This window comes from Rhea americana, unplaced genomic scaffold (genome assembly GCF_003343005.1).
Source record: "Rhea americana isolate MKP2758 unplaced genomic scaffold, rheAme1 scaffold_165, whole genome shotgun sequence".
Classification (NCBI taxonomy): domain Eukaryota; kingdom Metazoa; phylum Chordata; class Aves; order Rheiformes; family Rheidae; genus Rhea; species Rhea americana.
This window is the reverse complement of record NW_028185761.1, coordinates 780,548-797,395: the sequence shown is the minus strand read 5'-3', so window position 1 is coordinate 797,395 and position 16,848 is coordinate 780,548. Positions and strand designations below refer to the sequence as shown.

At 42.9% G+C, this 16,848-nt stretch overlaps 1 protein-coding gene across 1 annotated transcript in view; it reads right to left on the bottom strand.

Moving 5' to 3' along the window:
• Window positions 1-16,848, bottom strand: part of GUCY2F (guanylate cyclase 2F, retinal) — a 49,565-nt gene that overhangs the window by 20,934 nt on the left and 11,783 nt on the right. The window contains exons 4-14 of the mRNA XM_085300570.1: window positions 15,968-16,052; window positions 12,628-12,724; window positions 11,693-11,824; window positions 10,788-10,868; window positions 9,574-9,750; window positions 8,418-8,574; window positions 7,048-7,197; window positions 4,244-4,392; window positions 1,646-1,809; window positions 1,176-1,368; window positions 864-1,038 (exon numbers count right to left, since the gene is read on the bottom strand). Of these exons, the coding sequence (XP_085156696.1) occupies window positions 864-1,038; window positions 1,176-1,368; window positions 1,646-1,809; window positions 4,244-4,392; window positions 7,048-7,197; window positions 8,418-8,574; window positions 9,574-9,750; window positions 10,788-10,868; window positions 11,693-11,824; window positions 12,628-12,724; window positions 15,968-16,052 (1,560 nt within the window). The remainder of the gene's footprint in view (window positions 1-863; window positions 1,039-1,175; window positions 1,369-1,645; window positions 1,810-4,243; window positions 4,393-7,047; window positions 7,198-8,417; window positions 8,575-9,573; window positions 9,751-10,787; window positions 10,869-11,692; window positions 11,825-12,627; window positions 12,725-15,967; window positions 16,053-16,848) is intronic.

Sequence of the window (16,848 nt, the reverse complement as noted above, 5' to 3'; positions counted from 1 at the left end):
ATAAAACTCACAGTGCTCCTGCAGTCACTCCTTTATGCTTCATACCTCTGTGAAGGACCAGCTAAGACCCCCAAATTACAAAGGAAACAGTGGGGATATGACTTTTCAGACATAATTCCCAAAGAAGAAATTATATGGTCTAGGAGATATAAAGTATTGATTTTAGCTCTGCTCAAGTCACAGCTCTGTTCTTGGAGCTTTCTGGGTGAGTCACTGCCTTTTCTCTGCTTTTGTTTCCCCGGTATACGGTAAGGACCAGGACACTGACTTCTCCTGTAAAGCACCTGCAGTACCRAATCTGCAAAAAGGTGGGCATTAGTGTATCAGACTCCTGGATAACCTTATCCATTCTTTTTCTTCCAGCAAYGGTCAATACCTGGTACTTCATAGAATGATGCAAGAAATTCAGTAATGAACAGCTGGGAAAAATGTATTAGTGGGTGATTGTGATTTAAAATTATGAAGGTTTATATCTATTCTAAAAATACTGACTCTATGATAACAGCAGGGGTCTCTCCATTTAAAATCCTAGTCATACTTTCAATTATATGATAACTGAAGTCTTATCTCCCCCTCCCCCCTGAATTTAAATATAYTTTGCATTAAAAAAGAACTTCCTGCTACTCCACCGTTCATTGACTACCTTCTGACTTCTGGTTTAAGAAAACAGGCAATTTACTTTCTTTATAACATACCTAAGTGGGTTTTTTCCCCATTTCAATGCTCTAGTTGCTATGAAATATTTTTAAGCATTATCTAGGGGTGCTTGTTTTGGGGTGGGTGGGGAGAAATCATTCAAAGCTGGAAATATAACTATAAAGAAGTTCTTTGATGTTCAGGCAGGGGCGAGCGCTGCTGCTTACCTGTGTGTAGCCCTATCCGTATCCTGACGGGAATGTCAGGCATGTGTCTCATCTTGAAGGTTCCCACTGAGCTGAGAATGTCCAGGGACATGTTGGCTATTTCAGCAGCATGCTTGTTTCCATTTCGTTTTGGGAGCCCCGAGGCAACCATGTAGGCATCACCAATTGTCTCCACCTGGCAAACACCATGACATTATTAGAAAAAAATATTCTAAAAATAGAAAAAAAAAAGAAAAATAAGGGTATCAGAATAAAACTGCAGGAATGTTTGACTCAGGGTTGATTTGATCCCAGTGCCCAGGTGCATCTCACCTTGTAAACATCATGGTTGCCAAGAACAGCATCAAATAGAGTGTAAAGGTCATTCAGGAGGTCAACTACTTCAATGGGTTCGCTCAGGGCRGAGATGGTTGTGAAGCCCACAATGTCACTGAAGTAGATGGTGACCTGGTCAAAATACTCTGGCTCCACAGTGCCACCAGTTTTGAGGGCTTCTGCAACTGATCTGAAATGACAAAATGAGAAAAGATGACCTGGCAAGGGATCTTGTCTTAGCACACCYAAGAGCTCCTACTATGCCCAAAAGACCTTCTAATAAATAGAAGGGTTTATAGGGCTCTGAGAATTGTTTATGAACATAAAGTTTCTTGCTTTGATTGGAATATGCTTGCCAAAATTGGAGGTCTGGTCTGCAGACTTTCTCAGTTCTGTGGAACTCTTGGGTCCAATCTGGCTATGCAGTGACACAAGTTTTTTTTTACCATCTAAAGTACCATACTTACGGGGGAAGCATTTGTGACAGGAGTTTCTCTGTCTTCTGTTTCTCAATCTCTAGCTCTTCAGTYCGCTCCCTGATTAAATCTTCCAGGTTGCTCGAATATTGCTCAAGCATTCTGAGCATTGAGTCAATGATATTGGTCTTTTTGCCTTTGTTGATGGTTTTGAACTAGAAAAATCAAACTGGATAGTTATTTTCTCAACTCATTAAACCATTGCAGTATCACAAATTTGGAAAAGAACAACAAGCAAAGACTTATTTTAAAGGAAGAATACTAAAGACTGGTTTTGTCAAGGGTAAAACTTCAAACAGTAAAGGAAACAGGCACACTACAGTGTGAATTTGCATCACTAAATACAGAAACTGCTYGAGGGCATGTTACTCCTCTATGACCTTTCACTGAATGTTAGGGCAAACATCACCCCTCATGGGATGACAGCATGTATCCGAGCTGTTAGGAAGTCTCAGMATGCTGCTCGTTTGCACCCCTCGTTTATCCCATGATAGCTTCATTGGTTAGGACCAGCCCTTGCATTTAGATCCACAAATGCCAGGGCAAGGCACAGGCAGTATTTACAACTTGCTTATGTCTTGTCAGTCTTAAAGTCACCTTTGTATGCAGGCATGCCCCCCACAATCCCAACTCCATCCTGGGTTATGATCTCTTCTCTYGAGCTGAAGCTCAGCATCTGAGCCATTCAGACAAATTGTGGGTTCAGATGCTGCCTTAGCATCAGCAGTGGAGTTGCGTGAGTGTAAAATTAATTATAGTTGCATGGAACTGAAAGGTAGAATTAGATTATCTAGTTTGACCTTTTAAGAACACAGGAACTGCACTCCTGGATCAGACCAAGGGTTTATTTTGCCAGTTTCTGTCCACGAGAGTAGCCAGTAACAGATGTCCAGGGAAAACTAGGGCTCATGTACAGTCATATATCCCTTGGATATGTTCCCAGCCTCCACTAATTTGCAGTTCAAAGGCTTCCTAAGCCAAATGTTGTATCTTTGTGTTTAATAGTCCTTGGTGAATTTTCCTTTCATTAATTTGTCTAATTGCCTTTTAAACACTTGGAAACATCCTGTGGCAACAAATTCTGCGATTTACATAYGCACCATGTGAAGAAGTATCTCCTTTTGTTTCCTCTGACTCATTTTGCTCATTTAATGTCCCTAGTTCCTGTATTATGAGAAATGATAAACTATTGTTCCCTAATCACCTTCTCTAAAGCACTCATGATTTCATAGATGTTTTTCATATCTGCCCTCAGCTACCTCTTCTCCAGGCCAAAGAGTCTTAGTCTAGTCAGCCATTCTTTGACATCAAGGGTCATTTAACCTCATTCAGTTTGCTGTCAGCTTGGGATCTTACAGATATTGTTGACAGTGTGCCTAAGAAGAAATAAAAAGGTCTTTCCGTCAGACTTTAAAAGATCCAGTAACATTTAGATCATAGATTCATAGAATCAGTAAGGTTGGAAGGGACCTCTGGAGATCATCTAGTCCAACCTCCCTGCTCAGCAGGGTCACCTGCAGCATGTTAGACAGGGTTGCATCCAGGCGGGCCTTGAAGATCTCCACAGAAGGAGACTCCACAACCTCTCTGGGCAACCTGGTCCAGTGCTCCGTCACTCTCACAGGGAAGAAATTCCCCCTCATGGTCAGGCAGAACTTCCTGTGCTTCAATTTCCACCCATTGCCTCTTGTCCTGTCACATGGGACAACTGAAAAGAGTTTGTTCCCATCCCCTTAACACCCTCCCTTCAGGTACATGTAGACATTGATAAGATCCCCCCCTCAGTCTTCTCTTCGCCAGGCTGAACAGGCCCAGCTCTCACAGCTGTTCCTCACAGGGCAGGTGCTCCAGCCCTCGGATCATCTTTGCAGCCCTGCGCTGGACTCTCTCCAGTAGCTCCATGTCTCTCTTGTCCTGGGGAGCCCAGAACTGGACACACGTCTCAAGATGAGGCCTCCCCAGGGCTGAGGAGAGGGGCAGGATCRCCTCCCTCCACCTGCTGSCAACRSTCTTCCTAWSRCACCCCAGSAGACCATTGGCCTTCCTGGCCACAAGGGCACATTGCTGGCTCAYGGTCAACYTGTCATCCACCAGCACTCCCAGSTCCTTCTCTGCAGAGCTGCTCTCCACAAGGGCAGACYCCAGCTTGGACTGGTGCCYRGGGTTATTTCTCCCTASGTGCAKGACTCTGCACTTGCCCTTGTTGAACCTCAGGAGGTTCCTCTCCGCCCAACTCTCCAGCCTSKCCAGGTCYCTCTGAATGGCAGCACAGCCCTCAGGTCTGGAGATATCATCATAATCATCATCGTAATCCATCAGGGCAGGTGCATTGCAGAAATGAGGACACCAGGCCTGCATCACATCCTGCATGGTAGTGCCATTGAAGTCCACATTCAGCACAGAGTGTGAGTCTGGCTAGAGCTGACCAATGAGGACAGATATCTAGATACCACAGACTGCAAAATGAGCCAACAGCAGGGGCAAAACTWGAGCTCCAAGACCCCTGCTCCAACCATTTCCTGAGACCACCCTTAAAGCTTCACTGCCACATGAGAACACGGGATTACATCTGCTGCTCTGTTCACTGACCTTGTGAAATATCTCCTCAAAGCTGGGCCGTCGTTCAGGAGCTTCACCCCAGCATTGCTTCATCACCTGGATACACTCCATCGGGGCCGTCTCGGGGGCTATGTTTGGGCGGCACAGGGGAGGCGGTTTTTTCACTTTCTTTATAATTTCTGTGATGAAGAAAAGAATGTGCAGCATCCTGTGAAATGGGGGTTCTCACTGACAGTGACATGGACCTTGTCRCCTCTTCTTTGCTCATGCCCTTGGCCATCATAGGCTGTTATTCATGGCTGTGTTAAATGAACCTGAAGGGGATGTGCTTTCCTCCATTGTAGCTGSCATATCTGCTAGGAGTCTCAAAAGAATTAAGAAAGAGAGATTTGTTTGCCTCCTTATCCATGGAGAGAAAAGTTATGAGCAATAACGTGGCAGGATGGGGGAAGCTTGTGTGATACATGGATGTGTGAGCCTGGAGGTTTGTGCTTAATAAAATTGCCTCTGCCTCTCTATATKAGTGACTGTGGTCCTCTAAAAGAGGAGAGGGTTAAGGCCATGCCCAGACAGGAAGGATACCAGCCACTGACCCTTGTTTGCTAAATGGGAACCAGTATGTAGGAGGCTGTTGGGAATGTAAACAGTGGAAAATATTTTAAGGGGGAGGGCATGGATTCAAATCAACGTCTGGGAAGTGACTCCCTACCCAGAGGTGAAAGCAGACTGATAAAGAACTGGGCCTGAGCTTGCAGACCCTGAGAAGTTAGTCCTTTTATCAGCAGTTTCTGGCTAAAACACACTTACAGCGAAGGAGCTGAGCTGCAGATTTCTTTGACAGTTGAATCATGGATGGGGGACTGTGATGTCTGATCATAGCCTATGAGTCCAAGACAGGACGAAGTTTATCACACAGCAGTGCCAGGACAGTGACTGGCTAGCAGAGGGGATGGCTAAAGACACTTGGCAACCAGAGCAATCTCCAGCACTTGCAAATCCTTGGTAGTTTCTCTCTCCTTTGCAGGAGCTGTTGACCACCCAAGGGCTCTTCTGCTGGAAGTGGAACGCTCTGACTTGAGCACTGGCTTTAGTTTAAGTATTTCTTATGAAATATATACTAGAGGTGACATTTTTGCTGTGGATCCACATGAAATTTCCCTCTTCCCTGCCCTGGCATTTCAATTCATATCCCAAATTACAGGTTGCCACTTCCTCAGCTGCACTGCAGTTACCCTCTGTGGGAACTTGTTTTATATCAGAGCACTGAAATTTCTGAGGRTGTTTTCAAAGAGGTATTGGCATGTTGTTGTTGCTTTTAAGCCTGGGTCTCTACAATTTTGACTGAGAAGAAGAGTCACCTTCAGAGAGCAGAGAAGGTTGGGGAGCCAACTTTGCCACTGAAAAAATGCCAGGTAGAAGTGTATCTTCATGCTTAAAAAAAAATCTGATTTTCTCTTTTCAAAGATTTTATCTTGTGCAGTGCAGAGCAGTAACTTTCTGGCAGCTTCCTACCATGAGGCCTCCATTTCCACAGCTGTCAGTGTGAGTACCCAAAGATTTTCAGTTTTGACAGTTTACGTTAAAGCTCCCCTTGGCCCATTATACCAGACTCCACCAAATTAAATGAATAAAGAACCTGGCCCAAATACTTCCAGAGGCAGCCAAAGGATAAAGCCTTCCTCAGACAGTTTGAAAGTTCATGCCATGACTGAAAGCTCTTTGAGGATTAGGAAGCAATGAGCAGAAATTCATTTTATCAGATCAGGAAACTAGAGTGTGCTACTTTTAACATCTGCTGAAGGTTCTCCAGAGGGGCTAGATGGGAGGACACCCCAGCGACTGCCCAGTCTGAAATGTGAATGGGCATTCACTGAAATCAGCTCTTTTTTTTATCGTTTTCACGTCCACCCCTGTTCGGAAAGTGACTCTGACTGAAATGTGTTTGGTTTCCTTAYGCATTCATAGCACGGTTTGATCTTACAAGAGTTGTACCACGAGCTGTTCCTAAGCAGTTCAGCTATTTTCTATTTCGGATATAAGCCACCTTCTGTATAAGTTAACAGACTCATGACGTACCACTTTGATCTCTGCTGAGGAAGGTGAACCTCTGTAAATGGGGAAGTAATTAATGAAAAAATAACAATTAGCAAATAACGAACGGAGACACCACTTCACTTGTACACCAAAAACCCTTCCTACTTTACTGAGTCACAGCTGGATTTAGAAACAATTTCAGCAAGCAGAAATGGCTCAGACAGCTTTGCCCACACATGMATGCTACAGATACTGTAAGACTCTGAACATGCAGACTACACAGATGGGAAAAAAACAGGAAAAAGTCATAACCAGCACAGAGTCCAGCCCAAAAACCTCACCCTCATCATGACATACAAATAAGGGCTGATGGGTGAGAAGCAAACGAATTTCCAAGTATGAGAAATTCTGTCATCAGATTTCACTCCACACTGAGATGAAAAGTCAAAATTGTGGGGTACGACTAGGTGCACTGCAGCAGCTTAGCTGCAGGCAAGCTCTGAAGCATCATGAGAGACCAATCAGCTGGGACTCAAGGCTCGCAGCATATAATGAAACATGAGGGRTGCAAAATTGTGATGCTATAGACAAAGAGTGATTGAGTCACAAACAGAGGCTCAGATCAGAACTGCACATTTTGATACTCATTATGGATGTTTTGTTGAAAATAGCTTTCTCTCACYGAGAAAGGCCATGTTTGGGACCTCATTTTCATACCAATATTTTACTCAAGAAGTTGACCACACCTTCCGYGAACACTGTGTATAGAGCCTTAAAAATGAATTAAAATAGTTTCCTACCTTCAGCTGTGAGATCTGACGTGCAGTACGGTGGACCCCGAACAACCACTTCTTGTAGGATAATTGCAAAGCTGTAAATGTCTCCTTTGAAAGTGCCTTTTCTGCGCATGTCTGGGTCCCTCAGTAACTCGGGAGCTGTCCAGAGCAATTCTAAAACATTCACAAGCATTACTTTTCTTCCACTTGGGCTCAGGTTACTGCTATTTACTATGATCTTCCTTGCTCTTCATTTCAGTAATTTGAAGAACTACTTCATTGTTCACTGGATCAAATCTTTTGTTTCTTGTGATGTGTTAAAAATATTAAACTACTCTCACAACAAGAAATTTGAGTTTTCTGAATTTCACTCTCCTTTTCTTTCTTTTTTTTTAAGTGTTGTTATACCACAATTTTATATATTTTAATGCCAGCCCTGAACTTTGGGGCTTGTCACTATCAAAAGATTTTACTTTTATTTTGTTTGAAGACACCAGTCACACAAAATATTGGCCCTAAAACCTGGGTTCCTTACTACTCTTGTTGCTCTTTTATAAAGTAACAACTAATAAAATATTTTTTCATGTAGTTTTTCTCAGATTAAAGCAGTTTCCATAATTACAACTTGTGGCAATCTAAAGTAAGAACAGTCTTTGTAATCTCAGTAGTTCAAATGATAAAAAATACAATTGTAAAACATGCCCCAAATCATCAAGAAATGAATCTTTTTTCAGATATTGTTAGCCTGGTAAGTGAGCATTCAGGGTCATAGAAATAAGGAGTGTTCCAGCACTGCAATATATCTAATTTTTGTAAGGAAGGAGAAGCCAGGCCTTCCAGCAACTGCCATAGCTGGGACACTATGGAAATGTGTGAATGTCAAATCACTGTTGCCATCACAAAATGAGGTTTCAAGGATAAGCTGGGATACCAGAGGAACCCCATGGCAAGGACCAGGTGAAAGAAATCCAGCCAAAGTCTCCAAATCTTTTCCCTTGAGATGCAGCCCCTTCCATGTGGTAGCCTTTAGGGAATGGCAAGTAGAGGCTGTATTTCCAAAAAGATCTGTATCGTTTTGGGCTTCAGACAGACTAGYTTTAGAAAACATGACTCTCTGCACTGAACTTAACCTAAACCCTCACAAACAGGGTCAGAGCTAAGAATACGAAATGAATTCCACCGATCACAGAAATTCAGAGTTCCTTCAATCCGAGATACACTTCAATCCTCCTCCAAYTTCGATATGCTTAAGCTCTCTTTCATATGGGTAGCTGGATGTTGTTGAGATTAAACACACAGTTCCTCATACAGTCACTAGCCAACAGTTATATTAGGGCAAACATATTTAATCCATGAACAAATATTTCCCACAAATCTTCTCTTATGATGCCTACCTTCTGGGGCTGGCTGAACGTATGGGCATTTCTGTGTTTCTAAGAGTTCATTATACCCATAATCAGTGATTTTCAGCACAAACCGGCCATCCACAACACAGTTACGAGACTTGAGACGTCCATGGGCAAAATCTCGATGGTGCAAATACCTGATTCCCTGTGAAATATAGAAAACATTGATGCTGTTCTTTAGGAAGCATATTAACCACCAGCATTCAGAGACACCAGGCCAAATTTTCACCCTGAATGGTGTCAAACATGGTTTCGACCCCACACCAAATATGGAAGTCAGTTCAGACACCATTCTCTAGAACATGCCAAACTGCAACASGGGTGTTGATCAGCTCAAGAAATTAGGGAGAAGTTCAGAAATCAATTAGGAACAAGCATTTGGGTTAGCTCTAGCTGGCAGACAAAACTAACAGTGAAAAGTACTGACATCTTTAGGAGGAATCAGACACCTCCTTCTTTGTAGCCCTAGGACTCACTGCGCACCAAGGTTGTACTTTTTGGACTAATTTAAGATGAAAGACACAAATAGTGCCCTGATGTTAGGTGAAGGGAGGCCACAGATCCACTGAGAGCTGAATGTCCTGATCCCACTCAATCGGGGAGGAGCAGAATGTGGCTCATGGCTTGTACGAATGGTTCTGGAAGTCCACCCTCTGCAAGCCACCTACCCCCATGTTCCCAGCCTGGCAGTTCACCATAACGTGATCAAAACACATGAGATGTGGTTGAAATRTATGGATACTCTTGCAGAGTGTCCATACATGTAAGCATCCCATGACAGGGGAAGACTACAGTTTGGTTCTGTATTGAGTGCAGTTCTGATTGCATGACATGAAAGGATCTTTGGAAAGTTGGTATTTGTCAGCAGTTTAATTGTTCTGGGCAGTCAGTTCCAGCCTGATATATAGTTTTCATTTCTCAGCCTGCCAGGTGGATGTAGCCTTACAATCTAAATAGARCTTCTCTCAGATGGTAATAGAACTGGAGGAAGAGATCTCCATTTAAGACCCATGTATACCAGTATAATTACATTCACATTGGTTAACCCAGCATAACTTTAAAAATCTCACAATCTTAGATGAAATAGCTATGTCAGTACAAAAATCACATGCAGGTCAGGCCTCAGCCTAAGCAGTGGATTTACTTTAATTAGATCCATCAGAAGAGAGGACTTGAACATCCAATCCAGTTTCATATCTTCATTTCTCAGTAAGTCCTCCAGGCTTCCTCGGGAGCAGTACTCTGTTACTATGGCAAAGAGGCCACAGTCAGAGAAAAAGCCCAAGAATGGATTCACATTCTCATGACGCAGATCTTTCATCTGAAACAAGACAGTGAATCACAGGAGACCAAGTCAGCCAGACATCTGTTCAACAGCTTCTTTATATCATCAGATGCTCTTACCATTCCTCTACTCCCAAACAGTCTTTCATGTTGACACAAGGATGGGGAAGAAAACAACCTCTTTACCATTTCCTTTCAGCTCTCCTATGCTTTGGGYTTTTTTTTAGCTTTTCTTCCTAATCTAACTGGTAAGACAAAGAAAGCAAGCTAGCAGAAGGAAGCTCAATAGAAAACTTTAATTCTTTRGACAAGCTGGATTGGAGCCTTCACAACATGGCTTAGCTAGGGAGAACTCAGTTCAGCATGTAAAGTCTTGCTCCAGGATTCCTCGAGAGTCTTGTTTCAAGGCTGGTCTGCAAAGTAACACCGTGTCTGGAGTACCGATCTGTTAATTGTGGCTTTGGAGAACTAGTAAACTCTTGCTATAGGTACACATACAAAAAAAAAAGTACTCCCATATTAGTAATAGCTGCCAATAACTAATGGCCTTGAATCTGGAAAATAAATGGGTTCACTTGTCATTTAGTAATAGCAGTAAGATAGAAGCAGGCTTCTAAAAGGCGGCTTAACTGGAAACTAAGCAAAACCCTAAGAAAGGCATGGCTACGTTTGTGTCACATTGCTAAGCAGTCAAAAAATAATGCATAAAAATAGTTATTAGTCTATTATCCTGCCCTGATACAACCAGAGGTGATTTGCTCCAAACCACTATGCTTTTGAGGACATGGTCACTTAGAAGACTCATTGTACATTTAGTGTCACACAAGCTTTGAAGTATCAAGTCCACAGTGGGATTTTGCAAGCTACTGAATATGATCCATTGGTCACTGACGGGCTTGTCATTTGCAATTGTGCATGGTCCCTTCCACCARATTTCACCAGGCACAAACTACTAACAGCAATGATGCATGATTCACTGGATAAACAGGAGACAAGGAGAATAAAAATCTCCTACAATTGCAAAGACCCCAAAACAACCTCCCCTCCACAAGCCCAGTCAGCCCCCATTCCTACCTTCCTCAAGACGCTCGTGGAGCTTTGCCGCAGAGTGTGAATTGCTCCCGTCTCAAATTTTTTCAGCCACACCCAGTCTCCCTGTCCACAATACAGGTGGGTGAATGACAGAGCAAATATCTATAGGGATCTGAGTTCTAGATCTGAGTTCCAGATCCTTGACRTTGAGAGTGGTTGGAAATTTTCAATATTCATAGCAGTAGATTTTTTCTATATTGCACTCAAATAAGAATATCAGCAGGAAACCCTCCAAAAAGAGGATGAGGCAAAATCTTCACCTGGATCAGAACATCATACCTGGAAGGTGGTTATTGGTATTTGATAAACGATCTTAAATTGATTAAGAGGRAAGATGTCTCTCTGGAGTTTTTCTGTGGCATTAATGATTCAGTTTCATTTGTACCTTTTCTGGAAAAATCTCCATGCTTTTAGGAAAAAACAGTGTGTATGTGGCAGGGCAGGGGGAGGTGGCCTATGGAGTTCCTTAAACTCCATACACCTCTATTGACACAAAAGGCAATAGAATTTGATGTCCCTAATCCTGTGCAGTACTTTGATCCTGTCTTGTAAGAAAGGTCCTTTTTAGAGATGGCATCATCTGTCTGGTTAGAAACGTTCTTCACGGTGCCTTCAGGTKATGACATCTCTAATAATAACCAGACTTGGAAACACCACGCATGGATGGACGTGCTACCTGTCAAATACCAACACCATACATAACTCGAAGTGTTGGGGAGTCCCCTTAAACACTGATAAACCCATGCTTGGGAATGATTTACCTCCACCTTGGAGACCACCAACAGCATTCAGACCCTGGGACCTACAGAGCTGCAGCCCAGAACTTTTACTGTTTGAGCAGCTCAGGGAACCAAAGCAGTGAGAGGCTGYGCTAGGTTCCTGCCTACCTCATACAAAGCCACGTTGGAGGTTTCATGAGTGGCGGCTGCACTTTTCAAGGAAAAGGAATGGGCTACAGATTTCAGGCTTCTGCCTTCGGCTACGCTGTTTGCATCAGTCAGACTGTCCAAAGTCAGTCTCTGGAAGGCAAGGAAAGCAGACGTAAGATAACTAACACCTCTGGATATAAACCTCTGCTCCAGCTCAGTTCCAGGCTGTACATTTCACCCGTGCTAGAAGGGTTTCCCACACCTCCCAGCCTCCCAGGCTTACCTCTCTCAATGTATCAGGCCTCYGCAAGGCTCTTAAGTCTGGCCCTGTGTAGCATCTTGATACACTACAGCTGTACATTACACGATAGAAATGCCATGGCTCAGAGGAGACATCAGAAGAGGCAGATGTTCCTCTGAGCAAAGCACAAGGAAGACTCTCCTCTGTCATGGAGAGAAAGTCTATATCTTCACCAGTGACCTAAGGGACTGTCCCATTGCAGGCCATCTCATTAGTATGGTTCAGGGCATGTTCCTGACCTGTGCCAATTAACTCTCCCAAGCAATCCCCAGCTCTGGACAGAAGTTAGCAGAGTCCAGRAACTGTGCCTGGTAGGCAGTTCACATGCAGACACCTCGTTTTAGAGAGTAAGATAATTTATCTGAATGGACACAAGCTATGTTATGCCATCCATCCTCACGAACAAAGAATGAGCTCTGACTGTTAGAACAAACACAACCAAGAACAGTATTTTACATCAGCATAACAGCTCTGACACTGCACGTGCATCTAATCAGAGACCATGGGGAACTCTCTGATATGCAGGGGAAAACAAGGCACAGACAGATGAATGATCTTCCCAGAGCTTCATGRGAATGAAAACATCATACAGCAACCCTGCCTTTGAGTGTCCTGCTTCCACAAGACTGATTGCAAGAGTGGAAGGACTTACCTTTTTGTTTAGCTCCGGGTTGATAAAGACGAGATCATCTAGGGTCAGTAATATCTTGTTAGGCCCCTTAAATAACTGGCTGTTCAGGATACTATGCCTGAGGGATTCAGAGAGTTATCATTTTTAGCTATGTAACTACTTTACATCATTTTTAGCTATGTAACTACTTTACAACATATATGAATCCTCAACATCTCTCTTCCTCGTAGTATTAGGGAAGTGTCATGTGTGGTGAGGCAATGGGGCTGGACACAGGTAAAAGCAGTAAACAAGCCATGATGCCCTGGGCTGAAATCCTTTTTGTCTAACTGTAAGAGTTATCCASGGATCTCAGCCACTTCACAGCCAACAAAAGTTATGATCTCAGAGGGTCTCATCACAAATAGACACCTTGAGTCAATCTGGTTACAAATATAAATTGGATATATATGTAATATATACTTAGTACTCCTTGGTTTTGTTTTTCATATATCTCCAGTAGAAGAGAAAAATAGCTCAGSTTAGACCAGCTAATCTAGCTGGGGAACAAATAAACTAGCTTTCAGGCACAGCAGCCTTTCTGAAAGCCTGAAACTGCATGACAGATAATTTATAAAAGCAGCCTGGACACAAGTCACTATATGTTAATGGGCTAGGCCAGGCTTACGTCCGCTTTGCTCAAATCAGTGTAAAGCATCTAAGAGTTTAATTATTACTTTTGCTGTTTTTTCTTTTTTTTCAGTCAGGATTTATTTTACACTAGTACCCATCAAGTGGCAATTTTATGTCTCAGAGAGGAGACAGAAGCCACACGCTATCCTTTTAAATCCGCTCTTTCAATAGATACCAAGTTGTAACACAAAGCGTACTGTACCCACAGGACATCAAATATTCATTAGGAAGAAACAGAGGAAGAAAATGAAAACTCCCTAGAGATGCAGATGTCACTTCTTTTTTTCAATAAACTCTGTTTACATTCCAGAAGAGATCTGATTTGCAGCTAGCTAAGACTTTTCCTGATAAGATCCCCAAAAAGCAAATTGGATCCTGTTGGCAAAAGGATTCCTTTTGCTAACCATGTTGTGGAAGGAATTCRTTTTGCAAAATGTCCACAGGTCAGAATGATTCACTTTTCCATTGCAGGTACCACTCCACATTGCGCATTTTAGAACATGGACAGCTCCGGAAATCAGAGGGAGCCCCAGGCACATATCTGAGRCATCAGCTGGGATGACTTTTTGCAGTTATTTTCTAATCACTTTGTCCCAAGCCATCCAACTCCRCTGCAGGCCAAAATTCATCACTTTGATACCTTTTGCCTGTCTTCCTGAAAAACCTTGCTCAGGCAATCCCCTCCTCTCCCTCAAGCAGGGAGGAAAGCACCCCCCTCCCAAAAGCAAAGCACAGGGAGTGAAGTGACTCATTTAAGGATATGCAGCAGATCCCTGGCAGAGCTAAGACCAAAGCTCCCACATCTGAACTCAGTCCACTGTGGTTTAAATTTAGTTCCAGACATGCCCTTCCCAAAGATAAATCATTGTCTGAGTCACTCTAGATTTTTTTTTCCTGCAGATGGCCATACATTTTTATTGACAACTGGGCCTTCCCAAGCACAGTCTGGTACTTGTGAAACAGCTTAAGAAAGCAAAAGAAGAAAGATTTTCTTTTATTTATGCAATTGTAGAGGCTGCTGGCCAAAGGATAGAGTGGGGTTTTAAAGCATGGTTAGATGGAGATGGATTCCTCAGTGCCTGCAATTATAAAGCATCAGAAGCAGCTGTGTGTCATAAGCAGGGGAGATGTTTGGGGTGTCGCGTGGTGGGTGGCCTTATATCATCTGGGTTTGGAAGGATGATTCAGRAGTGGAGAGAGAACAGGTTTGGAGGTGATTTCACAGGCAGAAAAGGATGGGACAATCCAGGATACTTGGCGTATTTAAACCTTACTGAATGAAMTCATTGCTGCTAGAAGAATATGCCTTCTAATTTCAGTCATGCGCCGTGTAGTCATCTCCTCCTGCGCTAGGAAACACCTTGGCTCCCTTTCCAGACAGCAGAGAAAAGGCATTTCTGAAGCACCATTCATATGATTTACTTCAGTCATTTAAAATTAGGTGTATAATCCAAGCAAGGCATATATGCCACTTTTGCTGTCAAAGTTAAAGATGACTGGATACCAAATTTCTAGCTTGCTGATGTTCACTGTCCAGAACCACCTGTAGATGATGACTATTCCCACTGAATGAACAGACTTGCTCTGAGTGGCACAAGATAGAGCCCAGCTTGCACATACTGACACTACAACTGAAAAAAAAAAATCAGTGCTTTATGTGCCCACATGCTGGGGAACAGAATTTGCCTTTCTGGATGAGAGCATGGTCCACTTAGCCCCTCTGTCTCYGACAGGTATACACACCACCTAGGTGTAGTCATGTATCTTAGGAACCTGATGAGGAGGCTAGATTCTCAAGACTCTCTCCAGGTTCCTGAGGTCAAAAATGAGTGTAAGGTTACTCCAGAGACAGCTCAGAGCAGAAGTCTAACCTAGGTTACAGCTATACTATCCCATAGCTCCTTGTCCACCTAGCACATGCTGGCTCATGTCCACCCTGAGTGTAGAGTCAGGAGCTTGACATATGCAACTGTTGGAAACTTTCCCCTCCCCAGGAGATTGCTTCCTTTGCTCCAGAGCAGATCTCATGCCCAGATTTGTTTATATGTAACATAGATGACCAGGATCTGGACTCTGGTGCAAAAGAGAGGGTGAATTAACTTGATAATAATGAGGCATCCTAATTAACTGCTCTGAACCCTCTCCAGAGAGTCTCTTTCTCTTTCTCTCCAATACACAGGGAAATTAAGAAGGATCAAATTATGTGCTCAGTAGGAAGCATGACTACACTAGTCAACAGGTTGATCAGAAATCCAGGAAAAGAATGATCTGAAGTAACAAAATGGACATTTAACRTGGCAGCTTGCTCAGTCTTCACCTCCATGTTCTCAAAGCAGACTCCTGCCCTGGCACAGTTAGCACTTCCAAAGTGATAGTCATTTTCCTAATCCTTCAGCATCATCATCCAGTTAATCCTTTCAACAGTTAACTGCAATGTCCCTCCAAACTTGAACATGTTTAAGTGTAAATTGGCTCCTCCAGAGGTTGCTAGAATCAATGAGATATAGCCCTAGGTCTGTCCAGAGTGCTCAAGTCACYCTCTATGAATAAAGAGAAGAAAGGTGTAGCTGAAGGAAAAAAACACAGATGAATTTGTTATGGATTACATGGTCCAAATATTGCTTGAAAGGCAAGGCTCCCACAGAAGCTAAAAATTAGCAATAAATCAGATATATACTGCAATTCTCACCTGATGAGATAAGCCAGCCCCACAGCACATAGCACAAGGGCAAATACTAGCATTAGTCCCAGGATCATGATGATAGGTTCAATCCCTGTGCAAAGAAGAAAAAAAAATCAGACAGTGAGAAGATCCCTTTGATTTAGGCAATAATATTGAAAAATCTCTTTAATAGAACATTGGACTGCAAAATTAAATATTCAGCTAGGAGGATGCTAAAAAGCTATTTCCTAGGTAGTGTTAATTGGTGTATAGATATTATCTCATCTACATGAGAATGTAAATACTTTAATTATTTCTTTACATGTACTTTTCTATATAATAGATTCAGAGCCCTGGATCAGTGGATAAATAGTTTTTCGTCAAGTAAATAAGGAGTGGACTTGCAAAGAAAAATTAAGTTGCAGAGACAGCTTCAGCAAAGTTCATAACTTTTGAACATTTGACCCTCTCCTCTCAAGGAACTGAAACATTCAAAAAGCTTAATCACGCGATACCCTACCGACTGCCAGTGTGAGTCACCAGCCCATCTGGGATTTTTCATTCCCTGTTACAGTTTTCTAATGCTGAAAAGAACAGACCCATGGGTAGCAAAAGAAGGCTGATGTCTTCCTCATTCACCCATTGATAGAAGGTGTTAGGAATGGACACTTTGCTCAAAAATTTCTTTGCTAGATAGATAAGGGAAGCTGACATTTCATTCTGGATGTCATCTCCAGGCATATGGAGGAAAAAAGGGTGATCAGGAGAAGCCAGCATGGATTCACCAAGGGGAAATCATGCTTAACCAATCATCTGTTAGCCTTCTCTGATGATGGAATGACTGGCTGGGTAGATGAGGGGAGAGCAGTGGACATTGTGTCCCTTGACTTCAGCAAGGCTTTTGACRY